The sequence below is a fragment of the Aquarana catesbeiana genome, linkage group LG13 (genome assembly GCF_042186555.1).
Source record: "Aquarana catesbeiana isolate 2022-GZ linkage group LG13, ASM4218655v1, whole genome shotgun sequence".
In the NCBI taxonomy this organism is placed as follows: Eukaryota; Metazoa; Chordata; class Amphibia; order Anura; family Ranidae; genus Aquarana; species Aquarana catesbeiana.
In genome coordinates this window covers 77,445,942-77,460,218 of record NC_133336.1, presented here as the reverse complement: position 1 = coordinate 77,460,218, position 14,277 = coordinate 77,445,942, and the positions used below count along the sequence as shown (strand labels likewise).

Sequence of the window (14,277 nt, the reverse complement as noted above, 5' to 3'; positions counted from 1 at the left end):
TATAAATTTTAGAAACAGTGTGTGTATTTTATTCAGATAGCTCTGTGTGACAGCCAGTGGTAGCATTTGAAATTTATATGTGATTTTGGGAAGGATTGACATTTTGAGTAAGTTTATTCTGCCGCCCCATGACAGTCGATTCCGTGGAAATCTATTTAGCTCAACTCCGATTTCATTGAGGAGGGTCATGTAGTTGGCTTGGAACATTGTTTCTTTTGTTAATGTTATTTTTACTCCCAAATAATTCAATTCCCTTACCCCCCATTTGAAAGGTAGACTCTTTTGGTAGGCCTTGTCTCCTCCTTTATCTTCTACCACTTCCATTATTTCCGACTTGGTCGCGTTTACCCGGAAATTTGATAATTGACCATAATTTCTAAGGGTCGCTAGTAAGTTAGGGTGGGTGATCCTTGGACGGGTGACAAACAGCAAAACGTCGTCTGCGAAGGCTGCTATTTTATATTCATCTTCCCCAATTTTTATACCGCTGATATCCGGGCTGAGTCTGATCTTGGCCAGCAACGGTTCTAGCGTCAGCACGAACAGCAGCGGGGAGAGTGGGCATCCCTGTCTGGTACCATTTTGCATTTCAATGGGCCCAGACAGGGTACCATTGATTTTGACTCTTGCGGTGGGGTGTGTATATAGTGCCTTGATCTTTTTAATCATTTTGTCGCCAATCCCAAACTCCTCCAAGGTGTTCCACATAAAGCCCCAGTCTACCCTGTCGAATGCTTTTTCAGCATCTATCGACAGGAGTAGGCCTGGGGCTCCCCTGTCCTTCATTATTTGGGTCACCATTAGCGTTTTAATACTATTATCTTTCCCTTCCCTCCCTGGTATAAATCCCACTTGGTCTGAGTGGATCATCTCTTTTATGACCCTTTTCAATCTATCTGCAAGGATCTTTGCGTAGATCTTTGTATCTATATTCAGAAGGGAGATGGGTCTGTAGCCAGAACACAAGGTGCTATCCTTTCCCTCCTTCTTTATAACGGCAATGTTTGCTTCTAAAGCTTCCTTTCTCATCTCCCAACTTACCCCAATCCCATTGATGTAGGAGCACAGTATGGGAAGTAGTGGTTCTTGCAGCTTTTTATAATAAAGGGCGGTCAGTCCATCAGGCCCTGGGCTTTTCCCGTTTGGGATATCCTGAATAGCTCTTTTGACTTCCTGAAGGGTCACGGGGGCATCTAACATGTTGCTGTCCTCTTCCGGGATTTTTTTTAAGTTTGACTCTTTTAGGAACGTTTTGATGGCCTCGTGCCTATGTTTATCCTGTTCCCGAGAGTGACCCGCTTTTATTGCATATAGTGCCTCATAGAACGTTTGAAAGGCTCTAGCTATATCCTGCGTTCTATGTTTGATTTCCCCCGAACTGGTCCTAATGCTTTCTATATAGTTATTTGTTTTCTTCTTTTTTAGGGCCCTTGCCAGGTGTCTACCGGGTTTGTTACTATTCATGTATCTCTCTTTTTTGACCAGATAATACATTTTACGTGTTTCCTGCTCTAGGGTTGCCCTCAGCTCATCCCTCTTTTTGAGTAGGTTCGTCCAGACCGCCCTCCCGCCTGATGCTTTATGTTGTTGTTCTAATTTATGGATCTCATTGGTCAGGGCTAGCCTTTGATTTTTCAATCTCTTATTTTTTTCCCCTCCTATCATCATAATGATCCCCCTAATATAAGTTTTATGGGCTTCCCAAATTGTAGCCTCATTTACCTCCCCGGGAGTATTGATTTTAAAGAACCATTCTAATTCCTCCTTTATTCTCTTTAGGGTATCTGCTAAGAGATCTTCGTTTAATCTCCACCCTGTACTCTGTGTCACAATTTCTCCTACCCTTAGGTATAAACTCACAGGTGCATGATCCGAGAAGGTCATATTACCAATGGCAACCCCTGCAGTTTCTTCCAGCATCCTATGTTCTATCAAAAAAAAATCGAGTCTTGAATATGTCCCGTGCATGGGGGAGTAGAAAGTGTAGTCCCTAGTGTCTCCCTGTTGTATCCTCCAGACATCTACCAGCTGGAGCTGGTGTAATTTTTTCTTAAGTTTCCCCGGCCACACTCCCCCTCTCCCCCGCGTACGGGACGTACAGTCTCTTTTTGGGTCCAGACATAGGTTGAAGTCTCCTCCCACTATTACTCTCCCCATCTTGAATGTCTCAAATTTACTCAGTATAGTCATTACTCTTCTGTAAGTGTTTTTATTTGGCCCATAGATGTTCGCCAGAGAATACTTCCTTCCGTTAATTTTCCCTTTCAGGAAGAGATATCTCCCCTCCGGGTCTGACAGTCTCTCCTCTAGTTCGAACCTCGTATCCCTGGCGAACCCTATGGCTACTCCTCTAGCACCCCTTATTGGTGAGTCACTGTAATACCACTCTGGAAAGTCCCTGGAGTAAATAATTTGATTCCTCTTGGTACTGAGGTGTGTCTCCTGCAACATAGCAACCTCGGCCTTCAAAAACTTCAATTCCCCCAAGATGTTAGCTCGTTTAATACAGGCACTCAGGCCCCTTACATTATAAGAAATTATTTTTAAGTTGGGTGACATCCCTTTCCCCTATTTAGATTTTACCTTCCAAGAAACAAGCTCCTAGTATTATTGGTTGCGTTGGGCTCTCTCTTGCAACCCCCCTCCTCCCCCATCCCCCCCCTCCCCGTCACCCTCCCCTCCCCCACCCTCTGAACACCCCACATTTCCCACACCCCCTCCCTCCCCCCCTTCCCCAACCCTTTGGGGGTATAGCGGGCCCAGACTCAGCCCAAAGGTATAACCGTGGCCCTCCTCTACCACCCGGCCCCTCGGTTGTCCCCCAGAGGTTGAGCTCGGTGCGGGGTTTGGTCGAAGACGCGGGATTTTCGTTTGTTGTCCGTCCCGGGGTTCCCTCCCTCGTGCCTCTCACCCCCCCCATCCCGGTCCCCCCCCTCCACCCCCCCCCCCACCAGCCCCGTGATCATACTACATCATTGCTGCCCAGGCTACTTATATGTCTATACTGGCGCTTCCCTAGAACCATCATTTCTTTTTTTTTTTTTTTTCCTTCCTTTTTTCTGTATTTGATTTACTACAGGTTCACTACAGGTTTCTAACGATCTCCAGGTGGGTGTTTCCCCTATTGAGTCATTTTTGGTATTTTTCTCCCACCATCCCGGGATTTCCACAAGAGGTATTTCTAGATGTTCGCAGAATTTTTGCGTGTCTTCCGGGAATCTTAGCACGGCCTTTCGGCCTTCTTTACGTCCAATCAGGCAGGCTGGGAAGCCCCAGGAGTACTGAACTCCATGCGCTTTCAAGGTTACTAGGAGGGGTTTCTGAATTCTTCTCCTATTGAGGGTCTCTGCTGCAAGGTCTTGGAATATTTGCAGGTTTGTGTCTTTGTATTTAGCCTGGAGGTTTCTCTTTACGTTGGAGGTTATTTGTTCTTTGTCCACATAATTGTGGAATCGCACGATGACATCTCGTGGTGAATCTCCCCTGATGTCTGATGGTTTTCTTATTCTGTGTACCCTGTCCAATTTGAGCTTTCGGCCAGCTTCCATTGGGTTCATCAGATCATTAAAGATTTCTTCCATTTTGAGCGGGAGGTTCTCTGTTCCATCTTGTGGTTCCGGAAGGCCTCTAATCCGCAGGTTCTTTCTTCTGTTACGATTTTCTTGGTCCTCCATTCTATATTTGATATTTCTTTGTTCAACCTGCATTGCTTCCATCTGCTGCTTCATTTTTTGAATTTCGGCTCCTTGTGTTTCCACTGTGGATTCCACTTCCTCCACTCTTTTCAATAAGTGGCTCATATTTTCATGCACTATGTTGATCTCCTCCTTGATTGAGACCTCTAGTCTGGCGAACATTTCTGCTATTTCCTCCTTGGTGGGAAGTGTTCTGTCTTGCTGGGGCTCCACTGCTAGTTCTGCTCCTGTATCACTGCCTAAAGGTCTTATATCCCCATCAGCCATTTGTCTTCTTGTTCCCGCTTTACCTGCGCGATCAGGTGTCTTATTTTTTATGCCTGTTGCCGCTGTTGCCCCTATTGATTTGCTCGGGCTTTCCTTGCTACCGTCATTCACCATGTATCTCCTGATTGTGCCAGGGCTCGAGCTAGTCCTGGGAGGGTTTGCCGTAGTCCCTCTTGTTGACTTGCCTCTCATTTCCCTGTTTCTTCCGGTCCCTATAGGGACAGGCTAATGATGTGTACTGACCCAGAAGGTGAAAGGTTGCCCGCAAATGGTGTTGACCGTGTAGCTAATTGCCTGTTATTAGTTTTATGTGTTCCACCTTTGATCTCTCAGAAATATGTTCAATGTCTTTTGGGAGCCTTCCTCCTGTTTGTACGTTGATTGCACTTCTGACCGGATTCCCGGGTTTAAAAGTGTACTGCAGGGCTAATTTATGCTAATTATGCTTTATTATGCTTTATTTAACACAATCGTGGGCTCGGGGATGGAATCTAACAACCCACTCCCCGGATGTAACCCCGGGTGTAGCCAGAAGCGATGGGCTCTGGGGGGGCTCTGGGGGTGCTGGTATCCTTGTAGATTCGCCCTCACCACCTCCCCTACCTTCACATTCACCCCTCTTCCAGGTATGTCTAAGTATTCACTGATACTCTAAGTAAGCAATATTGCATTTTTAGTACATAAGATATATGGAATCCATCACGTTGTATTGCTAATGATATCACAGTTAAGGCAGCGGTCTACAAGAAATGGAGAAACAGGAGTGTCCATACGTTTATGAGTCATAAAAAGGGATTTACTTACCCTCCTTGTTAGTTAAATGTTACACAGAGTCTTACCTATTCCAGGCTCCAGTTATACAGTTTTTCACCTTTTTTTTTTTTTTTTTCCTTTTACCTCTCTGTAACTCCTGGGTGCTTCCTTCCGCGCTTAGATTCCCTTTTACTTGCTGTCAGCCTGTTGGTATCTTCTGTACCTGCAGCATAGATTTCAGCAGCCCATCCACTGACACACTGACGCTCATCAGCTTGTGAGTCTCGCTTCCTGTGTACTATCTGCTTTATCTCCAGGGGGGGATAGCGCGGTGGATCCGACCATACTCCCCGCTGTGGTCGCTGTAAATCACTTGTTGCTGCAGCTGACGCCGGCGCTGATGCTGTTGCTACTCAGGGAGCAGCTGCTCGGGGACACCGCTTCCTCCACCTTACCTCCGGGCTCAGGAGCTGGAGGGGACGCAGGGGGGAAGGGAGGGGGCGATTGCCGCATGCACCGCACGGCACTCCGTGATGAGGGGGTGGAAGGCTAGCATTCACTCCGTGAGCTCTTGGTCCGCATCATGGCTGGAGGGACGCCGAGCTCCCGTCACACATCCCTAGCAGTCTGACCTCGCCCACATCCGGCTCCTCCCTCCGTGCTAGGTGTCTTCTGAAGAAAATAGATGGGGCTGCATGTGGCTCTTTGGCCGTGTTCACCGCTCCTAAACCGCTCCTGCCAATTGAAATCAATGGGACAGCGCGGCTATACCGCGGCTATACCAGCGCTGTACGAGCGGTTTTAACCCTTTTTCGGCCGCCAGCGGGGGTTAAAACCGCACCGCTAGCGGCCGAATACAGCCGCAAAAACAACGGTCAAACAGCGCTAAAAATAGCGCTGTTTTACCGCCGACGCCCCCACCGCCCCAGTGTGAAAGGGGCCTTAGAAAGGGCACATCAGCGCACGCGTATATTATAAATACCTCCTAAACCGTACAGGAGATATTTCCAGCACCTACAGGTAAGCCTATATTAAGGCTTACTTGTAGGTAAAAGTGGTTGTACAGTATGCTGTTCTGTGTGTCTTCCCAGCCCGGGATTTCCCACTGGATACAGGGCTGTGGAGGCACAGATTCAGTGAAGTCAGGTATAATAACACAATGGCCCATAGTGAAACATAGGGTTAATAAACTGTGCAAAACCATCATTGAGCACTGAGTCCATTGAGCATGTGCAGACATGCAAAATTGCATCAAGGGTGATGACAAAGCGTCACTCACGTGGTGTCGTGACAGCCGACATTGTTCGCCCAATCAGCATGATCTTCTTCCGGGATGGGAGGGTCTAGCAATGGTCATGTATTTAGACCCTAGAAAAAGTGAGCATCAATAAATTTGGGAGGCCCCTTTGAAAAGACACTATCACTTTGCCCTTAGACCCCTTTCACACTGAGGCAGTTTTCAGGCGTCTTAGCGCTAGAAATAGCACCTGTAAAACGCCTAAAAACTGCCTCCTAATCTCTGCAATGAATGCTTTCACACTGGGGCGGTGCTCTAACGGGACGTTCGGAAAAGTCCTGCAAGCAGTATCTTTGGGGTGGGTTGGGAGCGATATATACAGCGCTCCCAAAATGCCCCTGATCATTGCAATGAATGGGCAGCGCTTCCAAAGCCCCTGAAAAGCGCTTCAGAAGCGCCGCAATACAGGAGTGGGGTTAAAAGCGAACACAGCCGCGGCACCAGTGTGAAAGGGGTCTTAATGGACAAGGTAACAGTGTCTTCATAAATGGCCAATCTACTTAAAACCTAAATAAGGTTCTTTAGAGTTTAAGCACCTGACAATTTCCATATTTTTGGGGAATGTAGTGAGATCTTTGCTTTGAAAGTTGCTAGAAAGGGTATATAGAAGTTTGCAGAGGGTTCATCCAGAATTTTGCGTGTTAACGTGTTTACATCCCTTTAGCATCTGTTGGATTACATACATGTAGAAGCTATTGGGTTTTGGTATCTTACTTCTAAAGTTGAACAAACAACACATTAAACATTGACCAGGTGTATTTATTCCCATAATCTAAAGTTAAGAAAAATTCAGGTTTGTCATATGGATAAAGTAAGTATACCCCTACATTTATCACCACTTCAAATCTGTGAAATTAGAATCTAGTGTTCAGATTAGGTGCCAATGATTAGAACTGCCTAAGGTCTTGTATACACTTGCAGTTGGGGAGGTGCAGCAAAAATAGGCAGTTGAGCTGCGTTTTTACCGCTCCCCTTAAGCTGCAAAGGCAGCTGGATAGGGTTGTACTTGAGTGCAGCCACACCAAAAATTATACTCTTATAGGTATTGCCAACCAAACGCAATAAATTCAACCACATGCAATGCAGTTGTATTATATTGCAATATAATGCCTCCTCACCAGCTGTCAAACACCTCTGAAAAGCAATCCACTGCAGATTGTTTTTCAGAAGGACAACAAGGTCTACCACAAGTGTAAAATTTGCCTTGGGGAGAAAGCACGTAAAACCTGTCTTATTTAAACCTTAGATATCTGGGGTCTGGTGTTCTCTTTGCTATTGATGTATGTGTGGTGTCATCATTCCAAGATAAAAATAGCTCTCTAAAGCCCTCAGAAAAAAGCCTGTGGATGCCTATGAGTCTGGAAAGAGATTTAAAAAGTTTGCCAAATTGTTTGAAATCAACCATTCCACCATATTGAAAATAATCTTAAAGTTTAGTAGATTTCAAGCCACTGCCAATTTGGCCAGCACTGGCTGACCCAACATATTCAACTCAAGAGCAAACCATTAGATATCAATAGAAGTCTCCAAGAACCTCCAATAGTTCATCATGGGATCAGTACTTGTCACATTGGGAGTCCATAGTCTTATATAATCTACAACTCCAGTAGATTGCAGTTTACACACGACTTTCCTTCACTCCCATCGGTTAAATGGATCGGCAGGGAAGTGAAAGGAAGGCAAGTATATGCTACTGGGGAGGGGTATGATAAATTTTGGTGTTTTAGGCTTCATAGCCAACGAATGGCGTAACTTTGTGTGAGAATCGGGCTAAAAATCAAAGGCTAGCAGTGGTATCTGAAGACCTCCTCCTCTTGTTTTGAAAAATCAGTTTTAAAGGGCAAATCTTTGAAACATTTTGCTCCAGAATGTTTAAAAATGGATATCACCTACCCCACCTACTTTTCAATAAATGGCATCCTCTTCTGACTCCTGAGAGGACCCTGCCACTGGACATCAAATGGGAAGTGTCTACGCAGGCCCTGATGAAGAAAGACCCAAGAAAGGAGTAAAAAGAATTGGAGATACTTGGGGCTGTGGCACCATGTAAGTAAAAAAAGGGCATACAGCCAGATTTTGACCTAGGCTAAAATCAAGAAAAAGAAAAAAAATTATATATTTGTTTACATTCGTGTAAGACAGCGGTACCCAATATCCCCGGCATAGAGAACAATTCCACATGATGTGAACTCACTAGAAGTCCTGCAGTGTGAGCGGGTGCATCTGTTAAGCTGCAGCGGACTCGCAAGATTTCAAAGCCGGATGTCAGTGCAACTTGGAAGACATCTGTGTGGCTTCATGCACAAAGGTCTATGCAAGTTGCACCCAAAATCGCCAAAAGTAGCGCAAGAACTACTTTTTCAAATCGATATGGCACTGCAAAGTCAGCGTTGCACTGATTTGAATAGTGTCATTGCTGACAATAGGGTGCCACTTGTCATGCGATTTGACCTGTCAAATCGCATGACACGTAGCTTTGGTGTGAATGGGGGCTTATTGTCAAAGCTTAATTGAACAGACTGAAGTTAGAAGCTGATTGGTTACTATGCTCGGCTGCACCAGATTGTGTATGCACCAGTTTTAGTAAATCTCCCCCAATGTGTTATGTTTACCGTTATCACAGATAGCAAAAGAAAATCCCAAATTTTGGGTTGTCACCAGAACAGGGATAGAGGATAAATGTTCCAATGGGAACACTAGTTCTGGTGATGACCCTGGGGACAACCGTGGATTCCCTAACTTTGGAGGAATTTCCTCTCACTTCCCACTGTGGCTGTGGCTAAGGAACACATGCTCAATATGACACATGTAATAGGATGTTTGTATTATGTACCATGTCTAAAATGTTTTTTGGTTTACTGTTAAGGTTCGTTACAGACAATGTCTTTAAAATATTCCTACTGAAGAAGTCGTAGTGTCCGTGAAACATGTAGAGGTTAATACGCTCTGGCTTCTATGTATCAGTGAGGGTGTCACATTATTAGGGCTATGTGTGGTTTTATGTATAAATTCATTAAATTCATTTTTGGCAATTTGCGATAAATGTTTCTTGATCAATATATCTGGATATATTCGTTTTTAGCATTTGTGTTATTAAAATATTACCAATGTTTTTATCTACTCTGTATGATGGGAACCGAGATAGTCCATTTCTTTCCTTTGCGGGTGACCATTGAAGGTGGTCTCCGGTCTTTTTCTATTGTCACATTAGGATGATGATGTACCCCCTCTTATTGCTTATTTGATTAATTACATACTATAGAGGCCTACAGTTTACTGTATTCAGAGATTCCTTGATTTGAACAGGTTTTTGCAATCAAACATCAAAAGTCACGCAGCTTCACGTGTTGAAACAACCATGAACTTCAGGACATATGATTGGCACTACTCCTCTTCTATTTTTGGTACACCTCTTCAAAGGCATAATACTTTGTTATTTTTTCTGGACGCTCCCTATTTTAATAATATTACTGACAAACTGGTTAGCTTACTATGCCTGTAATCCACTTTTAAACGAATCGCTTTTGTGAGTCATAATTAATGACGTAAAAGACAGGCCCATCACTAGTAGGGAAGTGAAATAATTGCAGGGACTACATGACTAGGTGAAAGGGGAACCAGACAATGTGGGAGGAATAAGTAAGCTCCATTTGGAGATCTGTATTTTTCGTAGGTGAGCGTCCCTCCCTCTCTCCCACCCTATTTTTTAACTCTGGTCACTTCTGGATTTAGGTCAAAGCAGATGTTGGCTTTTTGTGGCCTTGAAGGCAGTGTAAATCTGGTGTTTTTGGGAAAATAGATGGGGACCAATCTAAAGTGTGGTGTCCTCTAGTTAGTCCGTATGTGTCTGAGGTCATCTAAATAGTCCCCAAGGCTGTGTTTTGCTCCTGGATAGGGATGAGCTTTATGTTTGGGTCAAACATGAGTTCGACTTGAACATCGGGTGTTTGTCCGTTTCGTCGAAAAACCAGCATTATGGGGCGTTAGGGGAAAATTCCAGCGCTGCGTAACGCCCCATAATGCACTGCGAGATTGCAGTCCATTGCTGTAAGATAATTGGCCAAAGCATGCACCATGAACTGCATGCTTTGGCCAATCCCAGCTCCCTCAGCTAAGAGAGCCATAATTGGCCAAAGGCAGGGTGCCTTTGGCCAATTGTGGCTCAGGGGGACTAAGTCCACGCCCCACACTATATAAGGCTGCCTGCACGCCAGCCCTGTGTAGTGTGTTGTTGGCGTGGACGGAGAGAGAGTGTGATTTAGATTGAGCAGGCAGGCAGGATATTCAGTTAGCTGCAGTGTATACTGGTGGTGTACACAGTACATAATATAGTGCACCTATAGTTGCTATTAGACTTCTGGTGGTGTACACAGTACCGTGCACCCATAGTTCAGTTGCTACTACTTTTCTGGCAGTGTACACAGTACACAATACAGTGTACCCATAGTTGTTATTACACTTCTGTTGGTCTACACAGTACCGTGCACCCATAGTGCAGTTGCTACTACTTTTCTGGCGGTATACACACTACACAATACAGTGCACCCATAGTTGTTATTACACTTCTGTTGGTGTACACAGTACCGTGCACCCATAGTGCAGTTGCTACTACATTTCTGGTGGTGTGCACAGTACACAATACAGTGCACCCATAGTTGTTATTACACTTCTGGTGGTGTACACAGTACCGTGCACTCATAATGCAGTTGCTACTACTTTTCTGGTGGTGTACACAGTACACAATACAGTGCACCCATAGTTGTTATTACACTTCTGATGGTGTACACAGTACCGTGCACCCCTAGTGCAGTTGCTACTACTTTTCTGGTGGTGTACACAGTACACAATACAGTGTAGTGTGGTTTTGCTAAACAAAATTTACAGCATGTCCGGAAGGCCACCAAGAAGAGGCAGATGCTCACAGGCCACTAAAAGAGGGCAAACAGGCTCTGTGTCTACAGTCAACAGTGCTGGTCGTGGACACGGTGCATCCTCAGCAAGTGGCCTTGGGACACGCTTGTCTTTTTTTTCTGCAGCTGGCCGTGTTATTGAGCCACAACATGCAGAAGAGTTGGTGGAATGGATAACAAAGCCGTCCTCATCCTCCTCATCCTCTGTCACCCAGGCTCAGAGTAGTTTGCCTGCCAATGCAGCTGCCAAAGTGGCCTATTCCATCGGCTCCATGTCACTCCAGTCACTCCTTCCCTAGCCCCACCATCATGCACGGAGGAGTCCCCCAAACTATTTGACCACAGTGTCGGGTACATGCTGCAGGAGGATGCGCAGCGGTTTGAAGGCTCAGATGATGGTACCCAGGTTGAGGAAGGGAGTAACGTGAGCCTAGAGAGAGGGGGTGCCCAAGAAGGACAAGAAACTGGCGGTCATGTTCCCCCAGCTGCAGCATACTGCCAAGTTTGCTCCAGTGACGAGGAGGAAGGGGATGATGAGGTCCCCCCATGGTGTTGCAGTTGCACGTTATCACTATCTTGAGGATTGCAAAGTCATCACTTGGAAGATTGTTCTGTTAGTGGGCTTTTTTCCAATAGCCCATCGGAGTGGACTTGAGTCTGTTATTATTTTATTTTGTTTTATGTTTTACTTTTTATTACTTTTTGCACATATCACTGGTGATTGCATTTAAATGTTTATGTGATAGTATACTGTATGAATTGTTTCATCTCTATTTATTTAGATGTGATTCAATTTTTTATAATCAATTTTTTATAATCATTTTTTTAAGCTATTATTACACAGCGCAGCTTTTTTCTTATGATTTATGTAGTGTGTGTCTCACATTTTAGTTGCAGCTTTTTTCACTTCATACATTGTATATTCCCTTATACATGTTTCATTTGGATAGCGCAGTAAAATCATTTTTTTATGTAATTACAATTCTTGATATAATATTTCACAGCAGGGCCTATTCCAGCACCCACCAAGAGTAACTGTGAGGGCTTACAGTGTTCTGGTACCACCAACACCTAAGGCCCAATTTTCCGCAGAGTACATAGGGCAGGCCGTATAGTATATACAGGCGATCCCCTATTTTCAAACATCTGACTTACAAATAACTCCTACCTACAAACGGAGGGAGACAACAGGAAGTGAGAGGAAATCTACCCCTAGGAAGGGAAATTCTCTCCTGTAAGAGTTAATATGGGAAAAAGGTATCTCCACTGATGCTTTATCATCAATCCTTGTTTCCCTAATAACCCAAAATTTTCAAAATCCAATTGTCATTGGGACAGAAAGTGAGATGAAATCTTCTGAACAGGGGCACAGACAGCAAAACAAATGTTACAGGGGTGATAACCCTTCCCCATGTTATCCAAAAAGCTTAAAAATAGATTTTTTGGCTGGAGCTACACTTAAAAAATGTACCTACAGTCCCTATCTTGTTTGTAACCCGGGGACCACCTGTATACTGCTGTTCAGAGTATATAGGGCCTGGGGCCCCACACCTTTTTTTTTTAATTTGGGTGCGGGGTTCCCCTTACTATCCATACCAGACCCAAAGGACCTGGTGATGGGGGAGGGGGACCCATGCCATTTTCCTCAATGATTTTCATCTATATTGCGGGACCCGACAATACATTACAGTTGCAAGCAGTTTTAAATTACTTTTATTCCTTTAGAAATGTCATTTTGCTGCAGGGACTATTCTAAACACAGGAAAAATGAGCCACTTTACAGGCATACCATAGTCACCCCCCAGGCACGATATTTAAAGGAATACTTCATTTTTATTGTTTCAAAATCACTGCTCCCGAAAAAACGGCCGTTTTTAAAACTTTTTTTTGCTTTGATACATGTCCCCTGGGGCAGGACCCGGGTCCCCAAACACTTTTTATGACAATAACTTGCACATTAGCCTTTAAAATCAGTACTTTTGATTTTTCACGTTCGAGTCCCATAGACTTTAACCATGTTCGCACTAAATTTTGTCAGTTCGCATGCTCTGCCACAAACCGCACCAGGGAGTGTTCGGCTCATCCCTACTCCTGGGGGCATTACATAGCTAACTGGTGCCACAGACACATGGATTTGGTACAGTTATTTGGTGCCTTCAATGACCTGCAACCTTATTTGATTTGTCATGTTATGTTTTGATATTTAAATTGTATGTTATTGTCAGGGTTGGGCTCAGCCCTTCCTTCTCAAAGCTGGCCGCTCAGCTGTTGGCTAATTGCCAGCTCCTTTTTCTCCACAGTGACTCACCTGTTGTTGATATCCTGCTCTTCAATCCTGCCTACTTAAGCCATCCAGCCCAGATGATCTTTGCCTTCGCCTTGGCCACATCTCTACAGACACTCTCCTGTGTTCCTGTTAAAGACTTGTTTGACTGACATTCCTTCTGGCTCCAGATCCTGCTTGCTGTTCTACTACGCTCATCTCTGGCTCCCTGATGTTTTGGCTTGTCTGACTATCCATTCCGGTTCCTGAACTCTGGCTATGTTTTGATTACGTTTACTGTTTATCTTTTTATTATTATTATTATTAAACAAGTGTGATTTAACTGTACTTCTCTCTGATTCATGGTTTTTGACAGTTATGTATAATAAAAGGATGTTATGGCTTCACTTCACTCTAGATTAGTGTGTCTTCTTATTAGGGGGTATGGGGATGGCAAGTGGTCTGAACAGAGTGATAAAGAAGGTGACCTCTGATCTACTCTGGTCATGAAAAAATACCAAGAACATGTATGTATACAGTCAAATATTAGCATAGTACCTACAGGGGTCACAGGTGTCACAATTGTGCAACACCCCTGTACATCTGGACAAGGGGGGTGGCAGCATATAGGGGAAATGATCCCCTCTATTTTCCACCTGCATCTGCTGAAAGCCCACTTCTCCTCCTCTTCTTCCTGCAGGCATTCAGTGGCTGCAGGATGTAAATGGAAGGGATTGTTTCCTCTATATCCAGCCCCCCACCGCCCCTCCTATCCAGGTCCTGCTGCCCCCCGGCCCCCTGTGCAGTGTTGCCAACGGCCCGTAGATTTACAGGCAGCCCGTAAATTTAAACCCTTTTTCAGGCTGCCCATTAAAGTCCGTTACGGGCACCGGAGCCCGTAAAAAAGATGGCTGCGAGCCGACCAGGCAAATGCGCATGCCGGCTAGGCTCAGGAAAGCTCGTAGGCGCTCGGCTGGGCGGCGCATGCGCAGTAATGTAATTACGCAGCCCAGCGCCATTTTTTAATAGATGGAGAGAGACCACGGTGACCGGCGACTCTGTCCTGTGCTGCAGTGCACTCGACATAGGCAG

General features: G+C 44.9%; 1 protein-coding gene across 1 annotated transcript in view; it reads left to right on the top strand.

The window, feature by feature from the left end:
- TRAPPC6B (trafficking protein particle complex subunit 6B) overlaps positions 1-13,597 on the top strand; it is a 53,035-nt gene extending 39,438 nt beyond the window's left edge. Inside the window, exon 6 of the mRNA XM_073609753.1 lies at positions 13,223-13,597. Coding sequence (XP_073465854.1) covers positions 13,223-13,269 — 47 coding nt within the window. The 3' untranslated portion in view covers positions 13,270-13,597. The remainder of the gene's footprint in view (positions 1-13,222) is intronic.
- Positions 13,598-14,277: the final 680 nt, after the last annotated feature.